Source organism: Pituophis catenifer, unplaced genomic scaffold (assembly GCF_029215685.1).
Source record: "Pituophis catenifer annectens isolate HBS135680 unplaced genomic scaffold, rPitCat1.0.hap2 SCAF_1, whole genome shotgun sequence".
Classification (NCBI taxonomy): Eukaryota; Metazoa; Chordata; class Lepidosauria; order Squamata; family Colubridae; genus Pituophis; species Pituophis catenifer.
In genome coordinates, this window is record NW_027256881.1 from 53,522,330 (window position 1) to 53,535,632 (window position 13,303).

The following is a 13,303-nucleotide window of genomic DNA, read 5'->3' on the forward strand; positions in this document are numbered from 1 at the left end:
GTCACAATCATTATTATTATATTTATTATTTTTTCAATTTGTCTTCCCACCATGATGAGATGCATAGTATTTCTATTCAAATAAAAGTACTTGTGATTGGCATTTAGCGTATAGAGAGGTATTTTCTCTTCTGGACTTTGTCAACAGCCAGGCAGGCAACACTAAGACAGATTTTTAACCTGCAGCAAAATTTGAAACCTCATAGATTTCACAATGGGGAAGTACCTTTTGAAACAGAGCCAGACTCTGACTTAGCTGTTAAGCATGGGCTATTTAGGTGAAACAGCTTTATTTCCATAATGTCATTGTGTATTTTGATACATCTCAATGGGTCTTCTTACTGCTTTAACCAAAAACTGGTTACATCCTTATGGCAATTGACTTCACACTGGGGGAAAGAATTGGATGGGCTGGTCTGCCTCTAGTTTGTGTCAGTCTCTTATTTGTAAATTCTGACCTGATGTCCAATCTTATTGGACATCAGCAAAATTATTTTGTTAGAATTCCTCCTTCTGTCCTTGGCAAAAGTAAGCAGGATTCGATACTTTGGCATCTTTTTATTGGCATTTCCACACACACACACACCCCTAGATCTCGTTGTTACAATTATATTCATTTTGCCCCCTTGCCTGATTTTCTTTTTTCCCCCAACTTGCTAGTAAAATCAGGATGTTGGCTTTCATTGGGGGGGTGTTACTTGGAACCTTGACACACGATTTGCCACGAAGGGCATGGTTTCTGTATTATGCAAGGTCCCAACAATTACAAGAATTAGGAAATAGCCTGTTCCTCTTGAGAAGTAAACTAAGGGGTCTACTTATAAACTCACTCTGGATATCATCATTTTTCAGTGTTATATGGAGAGTTCAGATGATAAATGTCAGGCCGGCAGTAAAGAGCTTTGAAGAGCACTTAAGATAGCAGAATGCCCAGAAAGGTTCTCACTGACAATAATGGGTTTGCACCAGGGGTGAAATCCAGCAGGTTCTGACAGGTTCTGGAGAACCGGTAGCGGAAATTTTGAGATGTTCGGAGAACTGGCAAATACCACATCTGGCTGGCCCCAGAATGGGGAGGGAATGGAGATTTTGCAGTATCCTTCCCCTGCCACGCCCACCAAGCCATGCCAAGCCATGCCCATAGAACATGTAGTAAAAAAATTTGGATTTCACGACTGGTTTGCACAGTTTGATGTGAGAAAGGGAAAATCCCATCTGATCCTGGACTTTAAAAAAACTGAAGCTGAGCCTGTCTTTCATAGAGATCTCTTTCCGAGTGTGGATGTGCGGCGGGAGCTTGGAAATCATCCCCTGCAGTCGGGTTGGCCATGTCTTCCGGAAGAAGCATCCTTACATCTTCCCAGAAGGAAATGCCAACACTTATATAAAGTAGGTTTGGGTGGGTTTCTTCCTTTTCCCATATTTCTCACTGAAAGTGAAATAAATTCTACAGAAGCTCACAACCCATTGTGGGATGTGTAAAAGTGTGGGTTTAATGCTATACAGGTAGTCCTTGACTTACAACAGTTCATTTAGTGACCTTTCAAAGTTACGTCACTGAGAAAAGTTACTTAGAACTGCTTTTCATACTTATGACCAGAAGTGGGTTTCAGCAGATTCTGACCAGTTCTGGAGAACCGGTAGCGGAAATTTTGAGTAGTTCGGAGAACCGGTAGTAAAAATTCTGACTAGCCCCGCCCTATCTATTCTCTGTCTCCCAAGTCCCAGCTGATCGGGAAGAAATGGGGATTTTGCAGTAACTTTTCCCTGAATTGGGGACGGAATGGAGATTTTATAGTATCCTTCCCCTGGAGTGAAGTGGGAATGGAGATTTTACAATACCCTTCTCCTGCCACACCCACCAAGCCACGCCATGCCCACCAAGCCACACCCACAGAACCGGTAGCAAAAAATTTGAAACCCACCACTGCTTATGACCTATGCAGCATCCCCGTGGTCACATGATCAAAGCTCAGCCATTTGGCAATTGACTCACAGTTATGACCGTTACAGTGTCCTTGGTCATGCGATCACATTTTGCGACCTTCTGACAAGCAAAATCAATGGGGAAACCAGATTCACTTAACAACCGTGTTACTAACTTAATAACTGCAGTAATTCACTTAACAACAATGGCAAGAAAAGTTACAAAATGGGGCAAAATTCACTTCACAACTGTCTCACTAAGCAACAGAAATTTTGGGCTCAATTGTGGTAATAAGTTGAGGACTATCTGTAGTTTAACTAGCACATCAGGAAGAATGAAGAATTGCAAAATAGATTGTAGGGAAACAACAGAAGTTCAAAAGAGGAGAACTCCTGAAGAGAATAGGAGTGTCAATGCTACTTTCTTAATATGAAAATTGTCCCTCAGCGAGGCTTCAAAACATGGCTACTTGTGAGTACAGTCGATGTGCTCAGCATTTGGAGGAATCTAATTTTTAAAATATTTGCTAAGAATGCCAATGAAATTATGTTTTTACATTATATACATGGTCATGATAGCTGTTCTTAGGTCAGTCTAAGTCAGTGTTTCTCAACCTTGGAAGCTTGAAGATGGGTGGACTTCAACTCCCATAATCCCCTAGCCAGCAGCGTTGGCTGGGGGATTCTGGGAGTTGAAGTCCACCCATCTTCAAGCTTCCAAGGTTGAGAAACACTGGTCTAAGTGGTACCTTAAAAGTGAGATGTAGGCAGACTCTCCCAAGGGATTCCCTCCCTTCATAGAATATCTGAATTTATTCTAATGTCATGGTGCTCAATGGACATGTGCTATATTTTCTAATCATGCCTGCTTTGATTTATGCTAAAGAGGTTGAAACTACACACATGCCATGCACTGCTATTAACATCAGGCCTAATATAACCTCACTGCTATTGACATCAGGCCTAATATAACTTTTTTAAAAAAATTGCCCATTGCTCATCACCTAATTCAACTATTCAAGGGCACTGAGTAGAGTCACAGGGGATAGTTGCTGAGTTGGTTCTCCACTCGGATTACCGGAAAATCTGTCACTGTGTTTAAAAAGAGCTCCACATATTCAGGCATGTGCGTGTAAAATAATATCTGCAGCAGTGCAAGCTGCGATAAGAAAATGCATATGCAAAAGCAGCATCACTGTGCTCCCTAAACACATTAATTTCCCTTTGGAACCTTGTGGTGCAGAACAATATTGGTTGTTTTGGTGTTATTCAAAAATATTACAACGGCGCATGAATATTTAGAGGTAATAGAAATACCATCTCCAGGTCGTATGGACATTCCAGGACATTTGTGCAAAGTATAGTTGTGAACTTTCTTGTTTGTTTCTGTAGATGGAACAAATATATGGCATACATGTTGAATAGTGACATTCCATTGCTACAGTGGAGCTACAGATGCGTATTGGATTATTCTTCTCTTTTTTTTTTTTTAGAAGTCACACTACTCAGCAAGTTCTCTGATCAGCTTCACAGTTTAGGATTGCAAGTCTGCTTATGGATAGTTAATCAAAGCAGTAGAGCAGATGAAAAGAAATTGCAAAGGGAAGAGGGAATGTAGCCTACTTGAATAGACCTTGATCAAACTTTAAATGAATAAGGTAAACCTTGGAGAACAAGAGGGGTGGGAGAAACAAACAGGAGACAGAATGAATAATGAATTCATCCCAGTGAAGATCTAGGAGCCCCAACTATTGGATTCCATATATGTCTTCATATATCTCTATCAGCTGCTAGACGTCAATTCAAGTATGTCAAGGTTGCTCTTCAGAGGAACAATACCTATGCTTCTGAGTGCCATATTCATACATCATTCACTAATCTTTTTGCAAAGCAACACTGAGGATATTGGGCTATTCTTAAAGAACAGGAAGAGAGATTGACAGAAACCCACCAATTATATTCATTTGTCAATGTATGCATTGAAAAACCTACCTTTTTTGCAATGCTGGAGTGTATGGAATGAGAATATGTATTCTGTTGTTTGTTTATTACACCGCTTTCTGCCACAATCTGAAGATTCCTTTTCTAGGCCTGTGCAAGACATGAAAATTATCTAGCCAATATACTGAACAAACTGTAATTAAAAAAAAATGAATTTTAGCTTTCTATCAGGCCTTTATATGGAAGACTTCTACTAAGTCATCAATCTTAGAAATACATATGATTGCCATTAAAGTAGAGGTGTCAGGTTTACATTTCCACACATCTGAAAGAATCTGTTCTAAATCAGATCTAAATCATTGTACAGCCCTTTAATAAGTACCAGTAAGGCAGTCTTTTTTTATCAGTTTAAATGAGCCCATTTCTTTCTAATTAATCTATTTTTCTGGTATATTTTTTACAGTTATCTATATGAAAATAAATTATATAACTAAACTGAGGATTTTTCAATCAAATAAGCCATGATGCACTGCCTTTGTACGAATCTTAATTTGCAATCTGATAAACCTGGATTCAGAACCAAATAAATATTGCAAAGGTACATGTAATATTTTTGGCACTCTGATGCCTTAATGTAGCTTGTTATGGATATTTCAGGCTTGTAATTCATCACATCTGTACATTCTGCTTTAGGTATGTTCTTAGGACAGTATTTACTCAATGTACCTACAGACATCCTGTTTGCTAAGTTTTCACTTTTCCTTTATTACAACTGGGGAAACAGTTAGGAAGGTGCAAAAAATCTAACTTGCCATTTCTGAATGGTAGGCCTCAATTTACAACAGTTCATTTAGTGACTGTTCAAAGTTACAATGCCACTGAAAAAAAATGACTTATGACCATTTTTCATAGTTACAATCTTTGTACCATCCCCATGATCATGTGATCAAAATTCAGATGCTTGGCAACTGGTTCATACTTATGACTGTTGCTGTGTCCCAAGGTCATGTGATCACCTTTTGCAACTTTCTGACAAGAAAAGTCAATGGGGAAGTAAGATTCAGTTAATAACTGTGCCATAAAGGTCGCAAAATGGGGCAAAACTCACTTAACAAATGTCTCACTTAACAACAGAAATTTTATGCTCAGTTGTGGTCGTAAGTCAAGGACTACCTGCATTTGGACATGGGTTACTATAGTTTCCAGTTTACACATAATGGAAGCTACAGTTAATTACTGTTTCTGGTTGGTTGTGGGGCAAATGTGTTCATAATGTACCTCTGAGAAAATATAATACGTGAAACAGTCTTTAAGAACTGAATTCTGTCACTGGTCTTTTTTTTTTTTCTTCACTTAGATCTCTCATGAAAATGAACTGCTGTTTTTCTTCTTCCTTATTCTTGCTGTTTTTTAAATGAGAAGCATTAAATTTAAACTCTTTCATGCAAGCTTTTCTTGTTGTTCCTCCTTTCTTTTTAAAATGCCTTTCCTTAGAAACACCAAGCGCACGGCGGAAGTGTGGATGGATGAATATAAGCAATACTATTACGCAGCCCGGCCTGCAGCTCAAGGGAGACCATATGGAGAGTAAGTGGCCCCCTCTGGCAGTGAAGGAAAACGGAAAGAGACTCAATTGCTTGATACGGTAGAACCTCATTATTGTTTTATTGGAGCATCGTCCAGCTGTTGGGATGTGTGCTTTTTGTTTTTCTGGGAACAGTTAATTAGATGTTAATAGTAAACAGATGCTGCAAGGATATAAGTATAAAGTCCTAGTTGTTATTTGTGGAGATGTGACGGGGAATGAGAGCTTATATAAAAGCCCATTTGAAATATCGGTTTGTTCATGAATGAAAATAAATGGGTTCATCTTCTCCTCATTTCTCATGTTTGAAATTGTCTCAGATAAATTCCAAGGTGATTTCTCCTTTTCATAGCTGTCCGGTTGGTCCAGGAGAAGCAGAATCAGCTATCCTTACTAATGAGTTAGCCCTGTGAATAAACACTACTCCAGAGCAGAAGCAAATAAACAAACACTTCCTCCTGCAAAAAAAAAAAAAAGTGTGAACCCATACAATATATGACCGTGATGGCGAACCTATGGCACGTATGCCACAGGTGGCACGCAGTGCCCTCTCTGTGGGCACATGAGCCCTTTCCCCAGTTCAGCTCCGCCACGCATATGCACGCACCTCCCGCTGCCCAGCTGGGGCACACATGCATGCGTGGAGACAGGGCGAGTGCGGGGGGCGGGTGTATATTGCATTTTGGGAGTTTGGGTGCGCACATGCGCATTCGCATACACACGCACTTTGGGCACTTGGTCTGGAAAAGATTAGCCATCACTGATATATGATATATGAGCCAGACAATCTGAATCCTTGTTTCCATATTTGCCCCCAAAGCAGCACTGAGTTACATTTTAACATTGCTTCAGAACTGGTGAGGAAATTTATTCCATTTTCACCTGCCCTTCCCCACTCCCTTTTTTTTTTCTTTTCTTTTCCTTGTTCCTTTATCCAGTGCTTTAGATTGTTTTATAACTGTATAATCTGCTCAGGTGATGGGAAGGTGCAGGTCATCTGTATATCTTCTTCATGCTACTGCCTAATGTTCTGGGACCTTTGTTCTGTGTCAGATGAAATCTTTCCTATCACTTGTAACAATGCATTATACATTGTAATTACTTCAGTTCAGCTAGCTATGCACATATCTCTGATCAAGCAGTTAGCAACAGCACCAGTGATATATCTGGAGAAAAAGAACAGTGAAGATTCCCTGGAGTGGAGCTTAAATGTAGACAGGGATGCATCATTTTCTTGGCATCCGTACAAAACTAGTGTTTGCTTTCTTTCAGGATTTTTTTTGTGTGCCAATCTATAGTCTATCGCCCTAGGATTTCCTCTAGGCATCCTGCCTAAGTATTAGGACTGACTTTCCTTAGCTTTTTTGAGATCAACCAAGGTCAGCTAAGTGTTTCCATCTGCTCTGATTATATATTAAAGGGGAAAGTTACATCCAACGCATCACTTTCTTTGCCAGAAATCTTTTGTTTTTGTAGTTTTGCTTATTTTCTTTATGTCATCTAAATTTGGGGAGTGGACTTTGAGCAATGTGTATAGCATTCATTAGATATATGATTCTCATTCAAGTTAATATATATGTGCACAAAAATGCCTTCCTGTTATATATAACACAGTTAGATGCATGCAGCACTGCTATCTTAGAGACAATTGCCAAGACCAAAAACATTTGTGGGGATTTTATCATACCATAAAATGAATAAATTAATCCATTTCCCTGTGGTTCCAGTCCAGACTCATAACTGTTTTAGTAATAAAAATATATAATCCTATGTCCATGTCTACTTCAATTTCATCTATTCAATCATCCTAGCCATATACGTAAGCCCAGATTTAATCAAAAATTGTTTCTTTCTACTTGGAGCCAATCTAACCTTACTGTATAAGATATTTCACAGTTGGGGTACAACTGGTGAAATCCTATTTACAAGTGCAGGAATGCAAAATTTCATGTATTGGTAATATAGTAGAAAGGGCCTCCTCAGAAGAACTTGGATCATACAGTTGTTTTCAAATCAGATTGTGCCAGAATGAGGAAAATATTTTCTATTGTTCTGTCCTGTGATCTCCCAGTCCTTGAAATTTTACTTGTAGCTGATAACCCAATCCTGGGAAATAACTAAGAGAAGAATGAGATATGGGTTTTTTTGTGTGTGTGTGTTTTTACATAGTGTCCCTCATAGGGACAGAAGTTGATATGAGCTATAGAATTAACAGAAAGTTAATAGCATTCGGAGATGGATTCAAGATGGCAAAAGAAAAAAAAGGCTAACAAATAAATAAAAAATTAATCAGAGAGCTAAAAAAACCTCATATCATCAGAGAGGAGGACAGCCAGCAAGGTTTATGTACATCTAGCACAGATATTCAGAGGAAAAACAAACCAAAAAGACCAAAAGTAAGATCAACTGTACTAATTGCTATTTCTGCTGGTTCGAATCTCTCCAAGGCTCAAGGTTGACTCAGCCTTCCATCCTTTCTAAGGTAGGTGAAATGAGGACCCAGTTTGTGGGGGCAATAAGCTGACTTTGTATAAAATATACAAAAGAATGAAGGCTATTGCTTAACGCATTGAAAGCCGCCCTGAGTCTCCGGAGAAGGGCGGCATATAAATCAAATTAAAAAAAAAAATTGCTGGGAGTTGCTAGCTGAGTTTAATTAACATCCTTGATTAACTCTTTTGGAAATTCAGTACAGTTACGTGTTAAAGTAAGCACAGCACCATTTTAGCAGTACTACTACTGTCAGAGAGTTAGTTAATTTTCTGAACTATAAAGCAGTTAGGTCATAAAATAATTTACTACATTTCTTTGAGAAAAGAAATGGAGAAGTTGAAGCTTTCTGTGCATTAGTTGAATCCATTTGCATAAATATCCAGCTAGAAGAGTCAATATATTTCTATCCTTTTAATGCTAAGAATAAAAATTAGAATGACATACAAGAAAAGACCTTGCATGCTGTATTTTGCCTTATTAATCTTTCATGACACAGACTCTAGGACTACATTAATTGCATTTTAGCATTATTTTAAGGTTGATTATTTCTTTTACTTTATGTGTTAGTATTAGACATACAGTATTGCATTTGTTAATTCTGCTATGCCAGGATTTGTTTTAACTGCATTACTGAGCAAACCAGTACATCCTGATTCATGCATAACACTAAGCCATAAATTGGTGATAGAAACCACAATGGCCACAATGGTCACACAACATTTTAACTTAACACAAAATGGTTGTTCAGTGCAATGTGTGATTACCATTAGAAATAACTATAAGAGAGGGGGGAGGGGTGGCTTCTACATTATTCTTCTGTTTTGTGATTCCATTCATTTATAATGGAATCTAATTTTTTTCTGACCCATTAAAACTTGACTCCCATTCAAGAAGTCACCAGATGCACTGCCATAACTATATTTTCCAATATGCTCTTTTTAACAGCATTCAAAGCAGAGTGGAACTGAGAAAGACCTTGAAATGTCACACATTCAAGTGGTATTTGGAAAATGTCTATCCAGAGCTTAGGTACTACTAGTTTTTTTTTTTAAAAATATATGTTTAGTATCTGTTACTTGTTACATGAATGAATTATTTACAAACTTCATTTTATTTTTCAGCTAGTATGAATAGACTGTCCTTCCAGATGGTTCAATGTAAATTCCCATCATTCCTCATTTTAGCTAGGTTAGCTAGGGATTAAATGAATTGGAGTACAACAACTGGAAGACAACCACGTACTCATTCTTGCCTTGCAGGATGACTTTAAGTCTGACCCACTATGCACATTTTTAGAAGTAAGCATTACAGGTAATCCTCAACTTACAACCATTCATTTAGTGACTGTTCAAAGTTATAAGGGCACTGGAAAAAGTGACTTATGATCATTTTTCACACTTTAGCATCCCCATGGTCACATGATCAAAAGTCAGATGTTTGGCAACTGGCTCATATTTATGATTGATTGCAGTATCTCAGGATCATGTGATCCCTTTTTGCAACCTTCTGACAAGCAAAATCAATGGGGAAGCCAGATTCACTTAATAACTGTGTTAGTAACTTAACAATTGTGGTGATTCACTTAACAACAGTAGCAAGAAAAGTCTTAAAACAGGGCAAAACTCATTTAACAAATGTTTCACTTAGCAACAGAAATGTTGGGTTCAATTATGGTTGTAAGTTAAGGACAATCTGTGTTGATTATTGCTGTATTATATTTGTTTCTTCTTTTCAGAATTAATCATTATGCATTTATTTATTTAAACTAATTTAACTAATTTTAACTAGTTAGGGTTTTTTTTTACTAGTTTGTAAGTTTATTTTTTACTAATTTAACTAAAAAAACCCATTCCTGACAGGGCTTAAAATGTCAGCACTGATACAATTATTCAGGCTTATCACTTCATTGTTTTTTTAGTCTAAAACTCTAACCTTTTATATGTCAAAATACTTTTCTAAAAGTTTCCCAAGTTTGAAATCATTAGTTGACATATTTTTGAAAAACCATTGTTTCTAGCAGAATCACATTTTTATCCTGTCTCTCCTCTAAAGAGCCCATTGCATGTGTTGATAGTAAACAGCATAATGGAATAAAAAACAAATTAAATGGAATATTCCCCCCATGAAGTTTCATAATGATAATTATTAGGGGATGTTGGTTTATTTTAAAATATTTTATGCCAATTTTTGATCAAATTGTACCAAAAGGAACAGAAAAGGACATTGATATCAGTTTTCTTTAGATCAAATTCAGCAGTCATTTGCTTTACTGCATTGGCTCTTTTATATTGTCAGCAACTATAGTTGCCTGCTAGAGATGAAAATTGATAGCCCTTATTCTGGGTCTTACTTCTAAAATCAATGATGCACTCTATTCATCTTAGACATGCAGAATGGATATCGTTAATTATTTAATATATTGTTAATCTTTAGGCTTTATCTATTTTCTTAGAATTCCTGAGGAATCACTGTACCAGACAGGAATGATTCGGCAGAGACAGAGATGTCTGGAGACCCAGAAAAATGAAGGACAGGAGTTTCCAATGGTGATCTTAAACCCCTGCATCACCAGCAAAGGTACAGCAGCAGCTGCACAGGTAATTTCTCTAAAATGTAGCAGGTTGAGAAGGAATATAAAGCTTCATTCATAGGGTTTACAATTACCCTTATCTGAACTATGATCAGCAACTCTTATTTGCTGATGGTAAACTATAAAACTAAGGCTGGAAAGGCGATTAAAGCAGGATGCTCAATTAACAAAACCCACTTGTGGGTATTTTTTTTAACAAAGGCACTCAAGAAAAAAATAGCATTAAAAGTTCTAAAACATCAATTATAATGATACACAATATCAAAGAAGAGACATCAGCAAAACAATGGCATAAACAAATTGGATTTTTTTTCATTGCCTAAGTAGTGATGGAATGCAAATAGCAGTGTCACTACAAAAAAAGAAAACTTTGTCCCATGAGTCTAACATGTAATGAAAAGCTCCATGATATATATGTTGGATAAGAATGTACATCTTTGAAACCCAATATGACCAGGGTGCACTATACAAGCACCCTTTGTTATAAGTTCTAGTTTTCAGAAGAGTTATAAACAAGGCTTCCAAAAGCCAATTTTATTGATAGCAGCAAAAAAAATTATTGTCTTTCAACTATAACTTCCAAACTTCCCAGCCAGCGTATCCCAACACATTTCCAGGGGGCCAAACTAGGGAAAACAAAAAGGCATTGAAAAAATAGGAAGTACGTATATTTGATGAAATATCTTAAGACACCTATATAAGCTTGTATATTTTTAAAAGTCTTCTCTTTGCTAACCCTCCTTGCTCACAGAACTCTTGTGCTTATAAGCTTGTCATTGAGCTGCTAATTATTTATAAGCAGAGAGCTGTTTACCTTGGATAATGTTTAGATAATCTTGTTTTAATTGCTTTTTGGAATAGTGCATTTGTTTTCTTTGATTCAGATTAGAAGAACTGATGTGAGTTGATTTCCTACTTGGTAGCTAAATTATAAAATATGTATGTATAAAGGATTCTTCCACAAGATATGTCTGTAAGCTGTCAGATCCCCGACAAATATTCCATTGCGAGTATTTTTGTGGAATGTAACATTATCATCTGCAGATCACTTTGTGTGCAAAGAAGTTGCCTTGTGATTAAGTCTTCCCATGAAGCCAGAGATATTATTTACTAATCTGTTACTTTTCAAAATCAAACATCTACATTAGCAGTTTTGCTTGGGGTGCATAGAATCTTGAATTCCTTAGCTGTAAGGGATCACAGCCTTTCCAGCAGAAATACCCTATATTATTTGACACTTAGAGTTGTATTCTACTTTTCTTCCAAGAGCTCAAAGTTCAGTACATAACATCGACATCCCACCCTCTCCGTGGCCTGTTTGAAACTGGGTTGTGCAAGCGATGGGCAAGCGCGTGCACAAAGCTCCACTTATTCGAGTGGAGGGTGCTTGAGCGGAGAATGCTTGTGCTCATGTGCAAAGTTCCACTTGGAGCTTTGTGTGCTAGTGACCTCCATTCCCGTGCAAAGCGAAGGGCATGTGTGCCCGCCGTTCACACCAATGGAGCCATACGTGCGTGGATGCACCTGCCACTCATACACCCTCTCCCTGGTGCTGGGCGGTCCACCAAGAGGGAAAGGCTAGGGACAGCTGAGGTAAATTGTCCTCATTGGCACTTATTGACCTAAATCACCCTTCGTAAACTTCCATAGTTAATGGACTTGAAGCTAAATCTCCTTAGTCCTCTCTCAGCACTTTAACCCCTTACTCCAAATTAGCTATCTCTTACTGTATATGATTCATAAATCTCAACAGGAGCTCATTCCAGACCCATTTGTAATAAAAACACCCAAGCTATTTTGACTCATATTTCTTCTTCACAAATAGGAGAGAAATAAAAAGAGAGTTATAAATTATTCCCATCTTTCAGACCTATTTATTCTTTTTCCTATTTCTAAAAAAAGAGGACTGAATTGAAGCAATATGTGAAGTTCATACTCTGCGTTCCTTCCATATTAAATTGCCTATTAAAGTAAAAGGAGCTTAATGAAGCTTACCTCATTCTCCCCAGCAAAAGGAAAATATGCAGTGTCAATCAAAGAGTATTCTTTGGAGCAGATTAACAATTAGGTGCCACTTACAACCACAGGAACATCCAAAAGTATGCTCTATTTTCGCCTGGCCTCCACCCATACTAAAATTATATTTTTATGTAAGAATACAGGTAGTTCTCCACCTACAGCAGTTCATTTAGTGACTGTTCAAAGTTACAACATCACTGAAAAAAAGTGACTTATGACCATTTTTCACATTTACAACCGTTGCAGCATCTCCATGGTCACATGATTTATATTCAGATGTTTGACAACTGACTCACTTTTATGATGGTTGCAGTGTCCCTGCGACCTTTTGACGAGCAAAGTCAATGGGGAAGCTGGATTCACTTAACAACCCTGTTACTAGCTTAACAAATGCAGTGATTCACTTAAGAACTGTGGCAAGAAAGGACATAAAATGGGGCAAAATTCACTTAAGAGCTGTCTCACTTAGCAACATAAATTTGGGCTCCATTGTGGTCGTAAGTCGAGGACTGCCTGTACTGAATATGTACTTCAACTTTAGCAAAAATAAAGACTCACAGCTATTCGTGAAAACATCTTCATTGTGAAATTTCAACAGTTCAGAAAAGGAATTATTTATTGGTTTGTATATATAGGAATATGACAGACAATAGGTTTCTTTCCCCCATATTTTGTCTGGGTGGTCCATATGATCCTGTTGCAATCACTGAAGAATGAAATGTGAAGTTCTGATGAGCTCTGTTCATCTCA

At 37.6% G+C, this 13,303-nt stretch overlaps 1 protein-coding gene across 1 annotated transcript in view; it reads left to right on the forward strand.

The window, feature by feature from the left end:
• The window catches only part of GALNT14 (polypeptide N-acetylgalactosaminyltransferase 14), a 306,437-nt gene that overhangs the window by 276,399 nt on the left and 16,735 nt on the right, over positions 1 to 13,303 (forward strand). Inside the window, exons 10-13 of the mRNA XM_070932429.1 lie at positions 1,262 to 1,388; positions 5,361 to 5,453; positions 8,890 to 8,973; positions 10,397 to 10,541. Coding sequence (XP_070788530.1) covers positions 1,262 to 1,388; positions 5,361 to 5,453; positions 8,890 to 8,973; positions 10,397 to 10,541 — 449 coding nt within the window. The remainder of the gene's footprint in view (positions 1 to 1,261; positions 1,389 to 5,360; positions 5,454 to 8,889; positions 8,974 to 10,396; positions 10,542 to 13,303) is intronic.